The following is an 18,623-nucleotide window of genomic DNA, read 5'->3' on the forward strand; positions in this document are numbered from 1 at the left end:
GTTCTCAGCACCACTGCCAGCCTTCTTCTTCCTTCGGCCCATTCTGAGTCTTACGTCCCCAGACAGCATGCCTCCTCACCCGCTGCAGGACACATTGCTCCAGCACATCCCTCCTACTCCTGCAGCCTTCTCCCCCTTTCTAATGATCCTTCTCATCAGCCCATGAGAAGCATTTAATTTCCACCTTGGGAAAAAAAAAACCCAAACCTCTTTCCCCACCTTCACTCCCCGATACTGTCCAATTTTTCTCCTTGGAAGCACCCTGCAGAGATGTCCATATTTGGGGGCTCTAATTTCTCTCCTCCACCGCCTCTTGAGCCAGTCCCATCAGATTTTCCCCACCACGCCACAGAAACGGCTCTTCTCCAACGGTCCCCACATGCCAACCCTGCCCCCAGTGTCCAGTTCTCTGTCCTCATCTGTACTATTTGGCACAGCTGACCGCACCTCCTTGGTCCCGGATGTCCCTTCACCTTCAAGCTCAGAAACCCAACCGGGTGCACAACACCTTAGCATTTATCATGTCTGCATGAGCTCCTGAACTTTCTTCCCCAAACCTGCTCCTCCAACCTCCTCTTGTCTCAGAAAATGGGCACTCCACCCTGCGGCTGCTCAGACCAAGATCCTGTGGAGGGACTGGTGACTTTCCCAGCAAGTTGACAGAGATGTCACAGATGTCAATTTTTCAGTAAGGCTTTCACTTGCCATCCCCTCTCCCATTTCTACCTTTCATCTGACTTTCCTTATCCTATATGTTTTTCCATTCTCCTCCTGAGTATTTAGCACCCTCTGACTTGCCCCAAGAGGGCAGAGATTTTGGCCTGCTCACGGCTGGGTTTCCAACCCGTGGCCTGTGAATGGCCTGCAGGAGACTCGTACGTATGTGTGGGATACAGATTATGCTGACACCTGGAGGATCACGAGGGGCTGGCAGCAAAGAAGGGGGAAGCATTGTCAGCCAAGGGAACAATCAGTGCAAATTCATGGGCTGTAGCAGTTGGGGCAGGGTGGGGGCCAAGAGGTAAGGACGGTGGGTGGCAGGACCCAGGTCACCGTGAACACAGACTGCAGGCTCTTGGGGCCAGGAAGCTGCTGGCTCAGGCCTCCCCTCCTTTGTCCTGCTGGACTGGCATGGAGGAGACAACAGCGGGACAGCTAGGGACCCTGTGCACAGTCCTAGGCCCCTTGGGTCTTTCTCGCTCACTGCCTTGCACAAGCTCCGCTGAGAAGCCCATCGTGCCCTGACCCGACCACTTGCTAACTGGAAAACTGACAGGACAATGTTTAAGAAAAAAAAAAAAAAAATCATCTCATCAGTGGGGTGGGAGCTTACTCACTGCCCTCAGAACCAAACTGTCCTCCTTTTGTGTGTTGACACAGCCATCAATCCTACAGCTGGTGTGGAACAGGCCCAGGCTCTGGATGAAGCCCCTGATCACCTTGGGCAGAACATGCGAATCCTACTAGAGCCAGGGCTCTGGACCCAGCCTCCTGCCAGGACAGGAGAGCCCGAGAAGCTGACTGGGCATGGAGGCGTCAAAGACCCTGGTGGCCCTGGCTCCTACTTGGATGGGGCCCAGTCAGAAAAATTCCTGCATTTTGGGGCGCCTGGGTGGCGCAGTCGGTTAAGCGTCCGACTTCAGCCAGGTCACGATCTCGCGGTCCGTGAGTTCGAGCCCCGCGTCGGGCTCTGGGCTGATGGCTCAGAGCCTGGAGCCTGTTTCCGATTCTGTGTCTCCCTCTCTCTCTGCCCCTCCCCCGTTCATGCTCTGTCTCTCTCTGTCCCAAAAATAAATAAACATTGAAAAAAAAATAAAAAAAAATAAAAAAAAAAGAAAAATTCCTGCATTTTCATTGTGAGAGACTGAGCGCGTGGTGGGGACACACAAATTCCTGCTGGCAACAAAGACCCACCTGTTTTCCGTTGGCCCTCATCTCCCCTCTTCCTTTGTATTAATTCACACACCAAAAAATCATTTGAAATTAATATATTCTGGGTAAACACATTCACTTTCTTTTAAATTTGCAAAACCCTCCAGTGAAAACATTTGAATATATAACACAAAGGCCCGTTTTCTTTGGGAAGCATGGATCATTTCCAAGGTGAAAGGCAGCATAAACATGTCCTAAGTAAGAGGCACATTCACAAAAGTACCAAGCTGGAGTAATAAACAGATTTGGGAGATTATTATTGTGTTTTGAGAAAGAATCCTTACTTGTCTGAACCGTGGGGGAGTTCGAGTGTGTTTTTATTTTAACGGATTAATCATTTATGTCTGAAGGTGTCCCTCCTTCCTATGAAGGCAATGCAGGAGGTTTGCATGAAGTTATAAATCATGTCAGTGTTTGGGCCTCATCTCTGGGAGGCCTGGTCTATGGGGAAGTCATACTAATAATTTGAGAGAGGCCAACCAGGTCAAGGCAGAGCTGTGGATGGAGAAGCCCCAGAAGGTGGTGGCCCAGCCTATATGGGGTCCTGCCTCTGCCATCAGGGAGTGGGGCAGCTCCAAAAAGAAGTATTTTATCCCTGGTTTGGCAAGTTTCTCTGGGCCTTGATTTTCCCCTCTGTATAATGGATTGGAGGCTCTCTGAGGGGCCATCAGCTCAGACCATCTGTGTCCACAAACTGTAGTGAAATATGGCTGAGACAACCCCTAATCTCTCCCATATCTGTGCCACCCTGGACCGTAAACAGGCATTTTCTGAGCATTTTAGATATAGCAGATCTCATCAGGCTGATAAGGCAAGAGGTACTACTGTTATTCCCATTTTACAAGTATGTTCACTTGCCTTCTTTGTATGTCAAAAGCACTTGAACCCAGGTCTCTCTGGCTCAGAGTTCAGCTCTTGACTCTGTGACAGAGTTGTCCCCCGATGGGAGCTGCACTATGCCTAGGGTGGAAAGCCCTACCCAGCTCCTGCCCCCTGGAGTGGGATCTCTGTGCCTTTGCCCACCAGCCACACACGAACTCCCCAGCACCTCTGCCCATTGGCTTGGAGTCTTCTGAGCACTCAGAGAAGCAGTAAACTAGGCAGGGCCCTCTGTCCTCCCTTCTTCATCCCCCCAACCCCTTCCCTCTGGTTGAAGAGAAACTATCTGGAGGAATGGACACAGAACATCGCTCCCTGACTGTGTGTCCACACACAGCCTCCACTCAGTAAGCCACAGGCCAGCTTCCGGGCCAAGTGGGGACCGAACCAGACCTCCAGCAGCACTGCTGGGCAACAGCACCGAATCCTACCCAGGCAGCTTAGGATCTTCATGGTTTTGAATCATGCTTGGGATGAATGACAAAAGGGAACCAATCCCAGGGATGAATTTCCTCCTGCCTTCTCTCCCGCTTCCTCAGGAGACTCCTGAGCAAGGCAGCATTCCTGCTGTCGTGAGCACCAAGGGTGCCTCCTCAGCTTCCCAGGGGCTCCGCCAGGAAGCCTCTGGCATCACGCTGCAGCCTACAAAGCTCTCTGCGTCCGCTGCCACTATGAGCCTTGCATGGCACCCCAGCCTTCCTGGGACCTGAAGCGGCATCGGGAGTCTACACTGTGATGGGCCGAGCCGCAGCTGAGCTGGACAAGCGACCCACATGGCTTGCCAACCTCAGTCCTGCTGAGGCCCGGCTGGCCCTACATTCCCTGCCGTAGCTCCTTCATCATGTGCTCAGGCTGCCAGCTGTTTTCGGCCAGGCCTGAGCTCAGCACGAGGGGCAGAGGGACATGAGGCAGGATGCCTGTCCCCTGTCCTCCACAGTGTGTGGCCCACACCTGCATCCACCATCTGGATTCTTTAATAGCAAGAACATGATGCCCTGGTAAGGAGGGGTAGGGTAAGGCAGGGCAGGGCAGGTGTTAAGAGTCTGGGCTTTGGAGTCAAGATGTGCTTTGCAGTTCCTAACTGCAGGGCTGGGATCCTGAGATCACCGAATCCCTCTGAGCTCCAGTCACCTCCTCTATGAAACGGGGATGGCGCACCATAGGTATTCAGCATTTGCTTTCCTAACTGTGTCTTTCACACCATTCAATTTTCAACATCTTCCCATCTTCCCAGACAAATACAACATTTTTCCCCCCTCTCAGTCCGACACAGAGCTTAACTTCTCTAACACTTGGAAAACTTTGCTTCTTATTTCCAGGTCAGCAGGCAGTGGACTTAGGTCTCTGGGAGGCAACTCCACCTACTTTAGGATGGTGCTTCCATGAGGGAGCTGGCTAGTGGACCCACATGTCACCCCCAAGTGCTGGGAGTCAGCCCAACCCAGGAACTTCATGGGCTCCTGCAGCTAGAGGTGCACGCGCCCCCCCGCCCCCCCCGCCGTGGCCTCACCTGGCTGTCATGGGGCCAAGCACAAAGGGCCAATTTAATGACAAAAAAACCCTGATAACCAAGTACGAGATTCCAGCATGCTCCTGACTACTGATCATGTTTCTGCTGGAAGAGAAGCCTTAAATCTTTCCGCAGTTAGGAAATAGATCTCAAGTGGCCTCTTTTGGTTCTCAGCGGTTGGTTTTGCTTTATGTAGACTCCCCTGGGCCAAAAGCAGCCTCTTCGGTGGAGACTAGGTCATGGTAGGGCTGGTGGGTGTGGGTGGGAGGTGTTCAGGGAGGGACTGAACAGCTGCATAGCCTACTTCCCACCTGGAGGGAGGGGCTCATTCTCTAGCTGGAGCCGAGGGATACCTCATGGTGCTTCTGGGTTTGGGCTTTGCTCTTGGATTCAGCACTGGGCGTGACTAACGGACTCACCCGCATCATGACCTCAGACTCACAAGTCTGGAGAGACGTAGGGCAGAAGGGCATGGACTTGCCCTTAGCACCATGGACGTGCCAGTTAGCATATGAAGTCATCTAAGACCACACAGTCTCTTCCAGAGGCTCGGGGCAAGTACAGGCTCTCACCTGTGAGGCACTCAGTTTCCCTGGCAGGTGGCTCCCCTCCCCCACCTCAGAGATTCTTTTGTAAGAAATTAAGGAGAAGAGGTTCAAGCTCTCTAAGCCCCTCGTTCTTGTGAAGTGGGGTCAGGATATAAAAGGCTAATGAATACTGCTTCATTTGCCTTGTCCAGGTTTATCTGAGGACCCGAGGGACCTGGGGTGAGCCATGTCGAGTTGTTTCACAACCAAGCGGTCACCGACATTGTACTACGCCAGGCACTCCTTGCCAGGTTTAGAGGGAAAAGCCCTCTTTCTGTTACAGAGCACGTGCTCTGCCCTTGGAGCAGCCCCTGGTGCCAGGGAGCCCCAGACACTGCCTGCCAGCTACACTGGACAGTGGCCTCTGAACCTAGTCTGGGTTAACTCACCTAGTTGTAACTAGGAACCCCTGAGTTATTTCTGGAGAAATCCAGTGACTTCATTGTAGGCCTGGATTTAAGCCAGCAAGCACAGCTGCAAACCCCCAAAGAATTCAGTATGTCCCAGGGTAAGGGAAATACTAAGATATGGCCTAGGCATGTATGGCTATAAAAATCCTACAACATCCCGCAGGGTAAATGTAGACACCAACTGAGCTCACCCCAGTTGTCCTTAAATGGCTTGTTACCCTGATTCCAGAGGTAAGTGAAATGGAGCCTCATTATGTCATCATTCTTAACACCTTGCTCACTTTATCTCAGAGCAGAAGCCCTGGCCACCAGCTGGCACAAAAGATCTAGGGCAGACTTGGAGTTTCCACACCGCCGTGATACTTGAACGCCCTGCTCACTGGCCGAAGTGGAGCCCCGCTGGGCTTGGCTGGATGTATCTAACTTCTGTGGGGTGCTGACCACGGCACTGTGATGGCCTGCTTGTGTTGATGGCTGAAATGGCCAGGTTGGGGCATCCAGTGGTGTGACACAGAGGTCAAAGCATGGTCCTGGGTCTAGGAAGACACCCACCAGTGGTGTGGCTGCAGATAAGTGACCTTACCTAGAGATTCATCCATAACGTGGGTTAAAATACACTGACTGGCAAAGTCCACATCAAGTGTTAGCACAGGGCTTGGCCAGCCTAAGTGCTCAGAAAACACTGGCTATTTCAGTGGCTTGTGTTGTCATCGGGAGGGGCTTATTCTTCTCGGTTTCTAGGAATCTTGGCAACACGGGGGGTCTGTGAGAAGCAATAAAAATGTCCCAAGCCTGCTCAGGTTCTTAGCTTGGTCCCAACTGAGGCTTGTTGAGCCTCTTAGGGAGGCATACGGGAAGCAGGCCCTGTTGTAAGAGGTAAGGCCTCCCCACTTGACAGGTGATTCGGGTGAACACCACCTGGGAGAGGAATGTTGTGTTGTAGACAGTGTCAGCTACTCAGTGGGTCCAAGAGCACAGCAGCTGGCTGTCGCTGAGGCACTGGTACATTCTATGGGGACCCCACTAGAGCCCCGGCTGCTGAGTGTGACTTGCCTGAGTAGCTCACCCCCTTGCACTGGGATCATCTCATCAAAGAAGGCTTCGGGTGAAGCCATACGGAGAAACTAGTCGGCAGACTGCCCTTTCTCCACTGCTGCCCTTTACTTACTACAGGGACGAGATACTTGGGGCTCAGACAATCTTTAAGATAGAGTACGGGACAGGGAGGAGTGCTGTGAGCAGCATTTCGGGAACGCTTTGAAGGGACGACATGCATGGAGCCATTTACTAACCATTCACCTGCAGGACGTGGGTCTGGAAGAGCTCCTCATGGCCGGAGGCGTGGCAGGTGTAGTTGCCCATGTGGATGGTGGTCACCTTGGTGATGTAGAGGGAGTCATCCTCTCCGAAGTCCTGCACAGGGCGAGGAAGGCAAGGAGGTCGGCCTTTGCACTGAGTAGGCCGGGAAGAATAGACAGGTCTCCTACTTTTCCAAGAAAACAGAAACCCTGCTGTGGTAGAGCCCCTCCCTCAAGAATGTGGTGGAGGCCTCCTGAAAACAAAGGCAGGCAACGTGGCCCAATCAACATGACTCTGGAACTTGCACTGTGTCCAATCAGACGATATGTCACCAAATATGGGAGACAAAGAAGTAGAAATTGCATAAAAGGCTACACCCCGCTGCACTTGAGACTCGGTTTTTTTGGTACGAACCCACTGAGCTTGTGCCGGCAGGACGAATCAAGTTGCTTCCTGGACAGACAAGCCTCGGCGTCCCGTCGCTCTGTGTGAGAATCCTGCTACACTGTAGCCGAGCTGCCTGCGAGGCTGTGACGGCCCCGGGCAGCGGGGACCCCGTCGCTCTTCCGTGTTGCTTGCCTCGACCTGATATACTCAACGCCTTATTCAGCCTGTGAGGCCAGGCTTGAATACCTTCCCCACACACCCCCTCAATTTCTAATCACTGGGCTCATTTGCCCCTCCTACTAATCCTGGGCCTGCTCGGCTGGTTTCCTGGGCTTCTCACCCACCTGCTGAGAAGCTCTGGCGGGCAGCCTTGTTTAGGGCTGGCAAGTATTTCTTACAAAACTCGACACCCCCAAAACAAATAATCCAATTAAAATGGGCAGAGGGCACGAACAGACATTTCTCCAGAGAAGCCATCCAGATGGCCAACAGGCACATGAAAAGATGCTCAGCATCACTTATCAGGGAAATGTGAACCAAAACTACAATGAGGTATCATCTCACACCCATGAGGAGAGCTAAAATCAACAACCTAAAAAACAACAGGTGCTGCTGAGGGTGTGGAAGAAAAGGCGCCCTCTTGCACTGCCGGTGGGAATGCAACGTGGTACAGCCACCGTGGGCAGTAGCATGGAGGTTCCTCAAAAAGTTCAAAGTACAAGTAGTTTATGATCCAGCAATCCCACGGCGAGGTATTCAGCCAAAGAATACAAGAAGACCGATTCAAAGGGATACACGCACCCTGATATTTAGAGCAGCATTATTTACAACAGCCAAGATAGGGAAACAGCTCCAGTGTTCATCACCTGATGAGTGGATAAAGCAGATGTGGTACACGTCTCCAGTGGGATATTATTCAGTCATAAAGAATGAAATCTTGTCATTAGCAAAACTATGGGTAGAGCTAGAGACTATATATACTAAGTGAAACAAGTCAGCGAGAGGCAAATACCATATGCTTTCCCTCATATGGGGAATTTAAGAAACAAAATGAACAAGCAAAGGGAAAAAATAAGAGAGAGAGGCAAACCAACAAACAGACTCTTAACCATAGAGAACAAACGGCTGGTTATCAGAGGGGAGGTGGGCGGGGGATGGGTGAAATAGGTGATGGGGGTTAAGGAGGGCACTTGTGATGAGCACCGCGTGATGTATGGAAGGTTGAATCGCTCTACTATACACCTGAAACTAATATTACACTGTGCGTTAACTGGAATTAAAAAAAAACCGAGAAAGTTTTTCTTAAAGGGACGGACAGCAAATCTTTTCGGCCTTGTGGGCCATACTCAACTCTGCTTGTAGCACAAAGATAATCATGACAGTACATACATTAATGAGCACCACTCAGCTCCAGTGAAATTTTATTTAAAAAAGTAGGCGGGAGGACAGATTTGGCTTGCAGGGAGACTTGGCCTACCCCTGGTTCAAATCCACCTTCCCCAAAGACTTCCGGGCAGCTTACAGAGACCTAGATAACCTGAGAAGGGGAATAGAACCCCGAGGAAAATGAGGGCAGACAAAAAACTAGGGAAGGGACATAAAAGAGAACCAGGAGGGGCTGATGCCAGGGGTTCAGTAAGAAAAAACTCAGTAAGCCCAGACTCTATGACCTCTGCAACCACACAGTGTGGGATCCTCTAGGCCAGTGTAGAGGGGAGGATGGGCAGGAGGCAGCCTTGGCAGGTCGGAGTCCCTGAGGAGCATCCGACGGGCAAGGAGGGCCTGCCCCAGGGCCTGTCGGGTCAGATGCACTCGCTTTTGCAGGACCAGACATCGTGTGGGCCCTGGCCAGACACCAAATACAGACATGCCGGTGAGTGGTACTGCCGGGTGTTTCTGGGACACCCCTCATCAGGTCTGGACTTAGCTACTCCGCATCTTTGAGGGGTGGGGCTCAGAACTGACAGGACGGAGGAGGTCCTGGCTTACTGGCGAGAACACGGGGCTGTGCAGTGATCGAAGTCCGGCACCGGGGCTCAGGAAACTCGGATTTTAGTTGAATTCTGTCACTGACCAAATGTCCCCTCATCCCTCTGGGCTCTGGTTTCTCCACCTGCGTGTGCCTTGCCCACCTCCTGGGTGTTGGGGAGATCTGGCAAGAGAACACACATGAATACTTCTCCCAGTGTGAGAAGTGTGACGTACGTGGGTGTGTTACTTTTCTTCTTCTTCTTCTTTTTTTAAAGTTTATTGATTTATTTTGAGAGAGAGAGTGAGCACACATGCGGGAGGGGCAGAGAGAGAGGGAGAGAGAGAATTCCACGCAGCCTCTGCACTGTCAGCACAGAGCCCGATGCGGGGCTCGAAATCACAAACTGTGAGATCAAGACCTGAACCGAAATCAAGACTTGAATGTTTAACCGACTGAGCCACCTAGGCGCCCTTCTTCGTCTTATTAACAGCATATGCAAAACTCCCCTTGACCTCCTAGAGCCAACACCAAACCATCCCTCTTGCCATTCCCTGTGCCCTTTTCCATAGAAGCAATCTGGTGGCAGGAGGGAGGGAAGGTTATCAATCACCGTGGCACAAAGGGTTGTCAGAGGGCAGCTGCAGAGCAGCTCCCGGAAACGCTGACCCTCTGCCTTGCTCACCATCCAGGTTGCCCCACCACAACCATCATGAGACCCATCAAGATGTTTTTTGGCTAATTAGCCCAGTGAGGGAGTGCAGGCCCAGAGAGAGGCTTGGGGTAGGGCACAGCGGGGAAGGTGGATCATGGATGCAGGCAGCCTGCTTTCATTTTCAGGGGGAAAAAAAAGTACACAACAGCATTCCCAATGGAGTAAAATATTGGAGAGGGCTGCTAGAGCCCAGTGAGTTTTCTCTGAAGCATTGCTCTGCTTAAAAAAGCCCCATTCCTATCACTTCCATAATAAAAATAAAACACCAGATAGCTGATTTGTCCTGTGTCATAACAGAGTCATAAAGGGTTCATACCTGAGTTGCTTATGAAAAGTTAATGGTTAGTCAGTTCTGGGGCTGACATATTTCTAGTCTAAGCTGTTTGTGTGTCAAAACCTAAGTCTGGAGGAAAATAGATTTTGCTTGGAGGCTTGGTGGCAAGATGGCATCTTGAAAAGAGGGCAGGGAAGTAGGGTGCGGTCCCTACCTCGAGAGCCCCTCAATATCTCACCTGCTTGGGTCTAGGGCAGACTCCATCCCAAAGAACAACACCAGAGCTGCTAGCAGGGGGTCTGGTGCTGGGGACCCCCTGGCACTTTCCTTCTCCTGCTTCCCTGAGCCTTTGTACCCACAGCCCTTCCTCACTGGAGGGCCCTTGAAGCTGGGCTCGGGTTGTGGTGCCCCCTTGATGAGGCTGTGTAGTCAACGGGGACGACAGGTTGCTCAGGCTGAGAAGCGCGCCAAGGCCAAGGTTTTCACAGATCAACCGCAAAGTGATGGATTGGTCATAACACCAGCTCACAGTCTTCAAGACCTAGCTCTGTGCTGGGAAGCTTCATACACATCACCTTGTATAATCCTCAGAAATAAAACTCCCAAACCAGAAAATGAAACAAGGGGCATCTGGGTGGCTCAGTCGGATAAGCATCCGACTTCGGCTCAGGTCATGATCTCGGGGTTCTTGGACTCGAGCCCTGCGTTGGGCTCTGTGCTGACAGCTCAGAGCCTGGAGCCTGCTTTGGATCCTCTGTCTCTCTCTCTCTCTCTGACCCTCCCCCATTCATGCTCTGTCTCTCTCTGTCTCAAAAATAAATAAATATTAATTTTTTTTTAATAGAGAATGAAACAAAAGCCCAGTCCCCATAGGGCGAGGAAGCAAGCTCTCCTTCACAAGGTCTGCAGACTCTGATTTTCTCTCACCACCTCCACTGCACCCGGTGGCCCAACGCACCATCTTCTCACCTGGGGGACAGCAGGGACTCCCACTTCTTCCCCTCTGCTCCACACGGCAGCCAGACCCTCCCCCCTCTCTCCGAGTCACAGCCCTAGAGGGTCTGCAGGGATGGTCTGCCATCCCCACCTTCTTCCACTCCCCCCTGCTCCTTCCACACTGGCACTGTGGCCTCCTGCTCGCACTCCAGGCATCCTGCCCCATCCTCCTGAAGGCAGTCAGTCTGGTTGGCACCCCCTCCTTGAAGTCTGCTCTAATGTTAACTGCTGAGATAGGGTTGAGAGCCCTCCCTGTAACCCTCACCCCCATCCCTCACTTGCCATTTTCTCTCCCTCTCTCTCTCTCTCTCTCCTTTCTGGCACTTACTACCACTTAGCATACCATTTGTATGTCTCCCTCTGACTGGGATGTGAGCTCCCCAGGGAGGGCAGGGACTCTGGTGCTGCACGGTGCTCCCTGCTGTGCCCCCAGTGCTTGGCACGGGGCCTGGCGTCTGTTGGGCCCTCAATAGTGATTCAGCAACTGGATTGCACAAGTCGCTGAGCGAGGCTTTCCGCAGGGACTGTGTTCTGGTTCTCTGGGTTTGCAAACTGGGGCACCCACCTCTTGCCTTCCCATCCACCTGAGTGTTCAGAGACATGGGGTCAAAACGAGGTGGCTGGCAGGAAGGCAGAGAACTGATCCCAAGCATGGGGGATCAGCATGGGGTGGCCTCTGCTTCCCCACCCCATCTCCTTCTCCATGCTGCGTTCCTCAGGCCAGCCACAGAGGCTGGGATTGACCAAAGAGAAGGCTCTACCCAGAGCGGCAGGCAGACACGGAAAAGCCCATGCGTGCCATCCCAGGCTCGGCTGATGACTTCTGTTGAGCCCCTAACGACGTCATTTAACCTCTCTGTTTTTCCTCATTTCTGCTGGCAGCAGGGGCACAACTCCTGAGCGATCACTCAGGTGCTGAGGGGTGTGCATCAGTTCTTCAAGGGCATGATGGGATGCTGGATACGTTATGGCTCTCCTTCAAGCACCTAAGTCGTTACCAGCCTGTGACTTAGACCCTGGGGAGAAGCTGACTGGGCAATAAATAAAATAATGTCTCAGGGCTAAAACAATAGGCATCATATAATCATAGAACGAAATGCATATTGTTTTCTGGAACATGAATACTGGCTACTGAAATCAAATTTACCTCATTGGATGCGAAGAAATTACTTTAAAAATTGATTTATAACAAGCTACATAATACTAAACCTGCAATCCTTCCTCTCCTGAATGTTCTTTGAGATGTGTCTGAATGCTGCTATCAATGCTTGATTGCATCTCTGTAATTGTCTTTTTATGGATGGCTTTTTTTGTTGTTGTTGTTCTGAAGCACAAAAATGTATTAGCAAAATCAAGGTTCCTTCCAGAAATAAACAGATGACAGATTAGACCATTCTTTGTACTGATGCACATCTGTCTTTGGGAAAGAGACAATTTTACTAAAAGGCATAGTTTTTGTCTTTTAAAAAGCTATTTTGTAAGTATCTGCCCTTAATAAAGAAAGTAATTAAATGAGACTTAAGTATTAAACAATATTTAAGCAGAGGGTAGATGGGGCAGGTTGTCATAGTGATACATGTGACTCAGGTCTAAGTAATATGAAAATGCGCCATCAGTGCTGAATATTTAGCGACTAGATGTGAAACACAAGGACTCCAGGGTGATTTCAGAGTTTAGGTTAATGATACTGTCAACGCTACAAGTTAAGACTCACTTTAGAACCATTTATTCAGAGCTTTTCCGACCCTGCCTTTCTCAGTAGCGGAGTCCTTCTCAGGAGCCCTCTGCCCTGGTTCTCTTTGGGGAGGAAAGAGTCAGGGAGAGGATCTTTGTCCCATGCTGGTTCGATTTGGCCCCAGAACCACTCACCCCAGTGTCCCTCCTGCATGAACGTTTCAACACAAAGGACCCAAACACTGAACAATACGCAGCCCCTTGGTGGTGACCAGGCTTCAGACATGTCCATTACCCAGACCAAGCAAGGACCAGATGCATCACAGTGGGCACACAGAAAGATCCACGTCAACACAGTACACATGAGCATGTGCGTGTGCCCTCATGTGCCCTCCCACCCCCATGCCTCTGTAGTTGACTTGACCACCCTGACCCACACTGGGGTCTCCGTGCTGGTCATTTCCTTCCAGACCCTTATAGAACATTCTTGCCACTCTGCACGCACCTGCTCAGAGTTCTCTTAAGAAGTCCCTGCAACTTAAAGCAATCCCTAAGTAGCTACTGAACATCTAGGGTAGGGTGGAGCTGCTATGGACAGTCACGTTCAGTGTGAGCAACCCAAAGTTGGTCAGTTCTCTTGCTTATTCCCAGCTCCAGGCCAGCGAGCCACAGGAGTGAGAGGAATCACCGTGGGGAGAGCTCCTGGCTTCCCCGGGATTGCAGGGAGTACGTGGTCACTGGCTGACCTGGCTTTTATTTTCAGGTTCCCCCGTGATTGTGACTGCCAAAGCGGAAGCACCTTATCTCTCTGTGTACCACCGTATTGTCCCCAACGTGTGGCTCAGCTGGTGTTTGCTGAATGAATGGAGGTGTGTTAACCACTTGTGCTGGCTCTCAGGGAGCCCTGAGGGGAAGGGTAGTCAAGAAGTAATGTTATCCAGAGAGCGGTCTGGCTTTTGTTCACCTGGGGGCTTTGGCCACTAGACTGCCTAATGATGTGATTTCTGATGGGGGCTCTGGCCATGCAGTACCAGCTCTGTCTCCCAGGGGCTAGGAGGTAGAGCAACACGTGGTCAAGCTCTCACAGAAGCTCTGGACACCAGGCTTGGGTGAGCTTCCCTGGCTGGCGATACTTTGTGCATGCTGTTACATGGCAACGCTGGGAAAAGGACACGTTCGTGACTGCACCGATGGACAATGGAAGCACCGCGTTTGGACCCTCCTGGATTCTGCCTCATGGGCGGTGTTGGCGGAGGGAGGCTTCTTCTCTTGGCTGATTTTTTTTTCTTATAAACCCCAGAAATTCAGAAGTTCAAGACCAAGGTGTTGGCAGATTTGGTGTTTGTTGAGAGCCTGTTTCCTGGTTCTTGGAAGGTTGTTTTTTTCTTTTTTTGCTGTAACCACAGGCGGTGGGAGGGGTCAGGACTCTCCCTTTTAATAAGGGCACTAATCCCATTCACGAGCGTCTACCTTCACGACCTATTCACCTCCCACAGGTCCCACCACCAAATACCCTTACAGTGGGGAGTAGGTGTGAACACACAAATTTTGCTGGGATATAAACATTCAGTCTATGGTACAGACGGATGCTTCCACACAAGAAACGATGAACAGAGGATAAAGGAGTTCAAATTCTGAGAAACAGATATCAGACTTACACCCAACATAACTCTACAAATAGATTAAATATATGAAGCAACATTTTAACACGCGGTCTCTGATCTTTAAGAAAGGAAAACATGAGATGATGTCCACACTGTCTCCAGCTCTCTGTTCGAGGGCATTTTCCAAACCATAGCACAGACAACCAGCACTCACAGAACGGCAGCAATGGAAAAAGAGGTCAGAACACAGGTCTCTTGAGATACCTAGAATTTGTGAGCTGGCATAGCAGAGAGGATGGGGCTTTGAAGGGAATTTCTTAGGGGGGCCCTTGAATCCCTGGCTGGACACTAACTTATAGATGCTCAGGGTGAGACTCTGCCAAGCCTTGCAGATCTCATATCCTGGGAGTCTGTGAGTGAAGTGGAGATCCCAGAAATGGCACACTGTGGAGAACAGTTGGGGTTTGAACCATCCAGAATGGAGAGACCTTGCTGAACATGCCAGGTATCCCCGTGGCTGATTTTAATCTATGCTCTTCCACTCTAATAAACCATAACTGCGAGTATAATAGCTCTCAGCGAGTTCTGTGAGAACTTCTGGCAAATTATTCAGTCTGAAGGTGGTTTTGTGTACTCCCCAAACTTGTAATTGAGGTCACAGTGAGGGAGGGCTTGTGTGGATTGCTACCTCTCACTTTGCAGTCGGTTCCAAAATTCAATCAGGGGGATCCTGACCCAGTTGTGTGCACGTCGAGCATTTGGCCTGGGGGCAAACCTGAATGTCCAAGCGCACATGGGTGTCTAGGCACTTGGAACAGGAAGCTCGTGTCAGAGCCTGTGCTCTGAGTATCCAGCGTGTCCATCCCCAGAGCCCAGACGGCAGACACCTGTTGACTCCAGGACTCCAGGGTATCATGTGGATAAGTGGCGGCTTACGGGACCTTCTGGTGGGTTGCAGGCTTTGGGTCCTCACCTGATCAGCCTGGTGTGCCCGGCTGGGGCAGGAGGGGACTCTGGTGATACACCGTACTGCAGCCACGACCTGAAGTTCCACACTGCCTCGAAACTGCACCTGGGAAACCTGCAACCCTTCAAGGGAGATGCTCCGTCATGAATCCCCGGTCTGAGAAGGCCTTATCAGCTCCTCTGACCCGAACCACACTCAGAGGCCAGACAGCCGATCGGCATTCTTGCTGTCCTTGAAACACTCCAGGGAGTATTTGACTAAATTTCCTTCCATGGTTCATTTCAGGGACCAGGAAGGCCTGCAATCAGGAATTTTCTCCGGATACACTGTTTTAAAACCGTATACAGGCATATCTCGTTTTATTGCCCTTCACAGATGTTGTGTTTCTTTACCAATTGAAGGTTTGTGGCAACTCTGTGTAGAACAAGTCAATTAGGGCCCTTTTTTTCAATAGTACTTACTCATTTAGTGTCTGTCACATGTGGTAATTCTTGCAGTCTTTCAAACTTTTTCAATATTATATATGTTATGGTGATCTGTGATCAGTGGTTGCCAGTCAATGAAAGCTCAGATGATGGTTTGCATTCTTTCAGCAATAAAGTATTTTTAAATTAAGTATATACTTTTTTTTAGACATATGTTATTGCTTACTTAATAGACTATAGTATAGCGTAAACATAACTTTTATATGTACCGAGACCAAAAAATTCATTTGACTCATTTTACTGTAGTATCTGCTTCATTGGATATTCATGTCATTGCAGTAGTTGGAACCAAACTCGCCGTATCTGCCTCCAAGGTATGCCTGGAGCAGAGTGTAAACTGGTACAGCTTTTTTGGAGGAAGATTTGGTGAAATCCATCAAACTGAAAACGTGCTCACCCTCAGATATAGTCATTCCACTACTTTTACTTTTATTTATTTCTTTATATTTTATTTATTATTATTATTATTTTATATAATTTATTGTCACATTGGTTTCCCTACAACACCCAGTGCTCATGCCAACAGGTGCCCTCAATGCCCATCACCCACTTTCCCCTCTCCCTCACCCCCCATCAACCCTCAGTTTGTTCTCAGTATTTAAGAGTCTCTTATGGTTTGCCTCCTTCCCTCTCTGTAACTTTTTCCCTCACCTTACTCTCGCTCATGGTCTTCTGTTAAGTTTCTCAAGATCCACATATGAGTGAAAACATATTGTATCTGTCTTTCTCTGCCTGACTTATTTCACTTAGCCTAATACCTCCAGTTCTATCCACGTTGCTGCAAATGGCCGGATTTCACTCTTTGTCATTGCCAAGTAGTATTCCACTGTATATATAAACCACATCTTCTTTATCCGTTCATCGGTTGATGGACATTTAGGATCTTTCCATAATTTGGCTGTTGTTGATAATGCTGCTATTAAACATTGGGGTGCATGTGCCCCTATAAATCAGCACTTCTGTATCCCTTGGGTAAATTCCTAGCAGTGCTATTGCTGGGTCATAGGGTAGGTCTATTTTTAATTTTTTGAGGAGCCTCCACACTGTTTTTCAGAGCGGCCGCACCAGTTTGCATTCCCACCAGCAGTGCAAGAGGGTAGTCATCCCACTTCTAAGAACTTATCTTACAGACCTACTTAACACCATGTGCAAAGAGGTTGTAAAAGCTGCTTACTGCAGTACTGCTTGCCCTTAATAAAGCCTGCAAACAGGCTGAGCGTGAGCTCCCCTGAGTAGGGCTGGGGAGGAGAGCCCACACAGGGTAGGTGCTCGGGGCTCTGCCCCCAGGGTCCAGAAGCTAGATCAGAACCTCCCTGAGGGACCCTGGACCTTTGACATGGAGCCGCGAGTGGTCACTGAGCACAAGTGAGGCTCTGAAGTCAGGACTGTGAAGGAAGAGAGGTGACCCTGAAGAGGCCACTGAGACGTCAAAGGCCCAGTAGAGGGAATTGGTGGGGCAGAGGCCCCAGCAAGTTGTACAAGCTGGTGTATCCTGGGTCGGGGACCATCTCTTCGGGAGCCCTGGCCAATACTCCCAGTGGCTTGAGCTCACCCAAAGCTCAAAAGAGCCAGATGATCATTTGCAACCGGGGTTTCTGATACAAGCCAGGAAGAATTGGCCAAATCCTTCGAGGGCTTCAAGTATACTGTTTTCCAAGATTTTAAAACAAAATGTACCCAAGCGTTTAATGAGATTATTTTAATGCAGAACCTATAACCACTGTCTTTCGTGTTGCAAACAGCTCTCCATGCTAATCAAACGCCTCTCATCTTTTTACAATGGATTCATGACTGGTTCATATAAAGACAATAAAAATTAAATGAGTCATGAGCTCCTAAATCATTCTCTTTTGGTCTTTTTAATAACTTACTTCCAAAGCAGAGCTGGCTGAGAGCATATGCTTCATTAGAGTTATTTGTTCCTGGTTTTACACCATTTAGGCATGGGAAAAAAGCGAACCTTTTAACACATCCTTCAAACACTGCCACAAATACTTTCTTCTAATGGGTTTTGTTTTTTTGCTTTTATCACTGTACTCCGCCTACCGACATTTGAAAGCCCCAAATAGCAAGATTCAGTGAAAGAAAAGAGTGGCTCTTTCAAGTCGTTTGAGATATACTGGGTCTGTTATATACCGCCCCCCCCCCCTCGCTTTTTAAAAAGCTGAATACAAGAGAAACATGTTTGCTCCTCCTGAGAGTCTCCTGGCCAAGTAGTTCCGCGTGCCGCACTCAGAGCCTTCCAGCCCCTGCTCTTGCTGGGTCAGAGCCCAGTGGGCTAATGAAACCCTGCAGTGTCGTCCATGTGGGCTCACATCTAGGATGGACACATGCCGCTGGGGCCCCGGGCACCACAGTGGGTACTGCTGGACAGGAGGCAGGGCCAGCCAGCCCCAGAGGGAGGCCTTGGCAAGGCTGGGTGCTGGGTGTTGTGTCCCCAGAGCAAGGCTGGCTGCCAGCCCTGCAAGTGCAGAGCCCTATGAGTTGCTTCACCCCATTTCCTTCATGGACTTGGGGCAAAGAGTCAATGAGACCATACTTGTGAAAGGGCCGGCATTAAACCTGGGTCTCCCTGGAAACGGGTTAGGACTCCAGCACTGACCCTAGGAAGGATTCAGCAGTGTGACTTTGCCAATGTTATCTTCCTGCTTCTGCTCCCCTCACCGGCAGGTCTCCTGTCCCTCAGTATCATAAGGGACAGGGAGGAAGACAGTTATGAGGGGAGGGCAGGTGATACTGTTGAGGCAGGACGTGCAGACTAGCTTTGAGGGACATTCACTTCACTTCATGCTGAGCGGTTTGCTGCACAGTCTGGGCAGAAGGCCGAGGCCCGGAATGGCTTTGCATATTCAGTTCTTGCAGAAAGTGAGTCAGTCTTTCCCTCTCCACCCCCAGAATACCTAGGATGGAGGTCAGGGTGGGGGAGGGAGTGCAT

The 18,623-nt window shown here is 50.3% G+C and overlaps 1 protein-coding gene across 3 annotated transcripts in view; it reads right to left on the reverse strand.

Annotated features, from left to right (window-relative positions):
- The window catches only part of FSTL4 (follistatin like 4), a 591,179-nt gene that overhangs the window by 40,645 nt on the left and 531,911 nt on the right, over positions 1 to 18,623 (reverse strand). For all 3 annotated transcript variants that reach the window (XM_045488893.1, XM_045488882.1, XM_045488902.1), the window contains one exon: positions 6,611 to 6,731. In XM_045488893.1, coding sequence (XP_045344849.1) covers positions 6,611 to 6,731 — 121 coding nt within the window. The remainder of the gene's footprint in view (positions 1 to 6,610; positions 6,732 to 18,623) is intronic.

The sequence above is a fragment of the Leopardus geoffroyi genome, chromosome A1 (genome assembly GCF_018350155.1).
Source record: "Leopardus geoffroyi isolate Oge1 chromosome A1, O.geoffroyi_Oge1_pat1.0, whole genome shotgun sequence".
Classification (NCBI taxonomy): Eukaryota; Metazoa; Chordata; class Mammalia; order Carnivora; family Felidae; genus Leopardus; species Leopardus geoffroyi.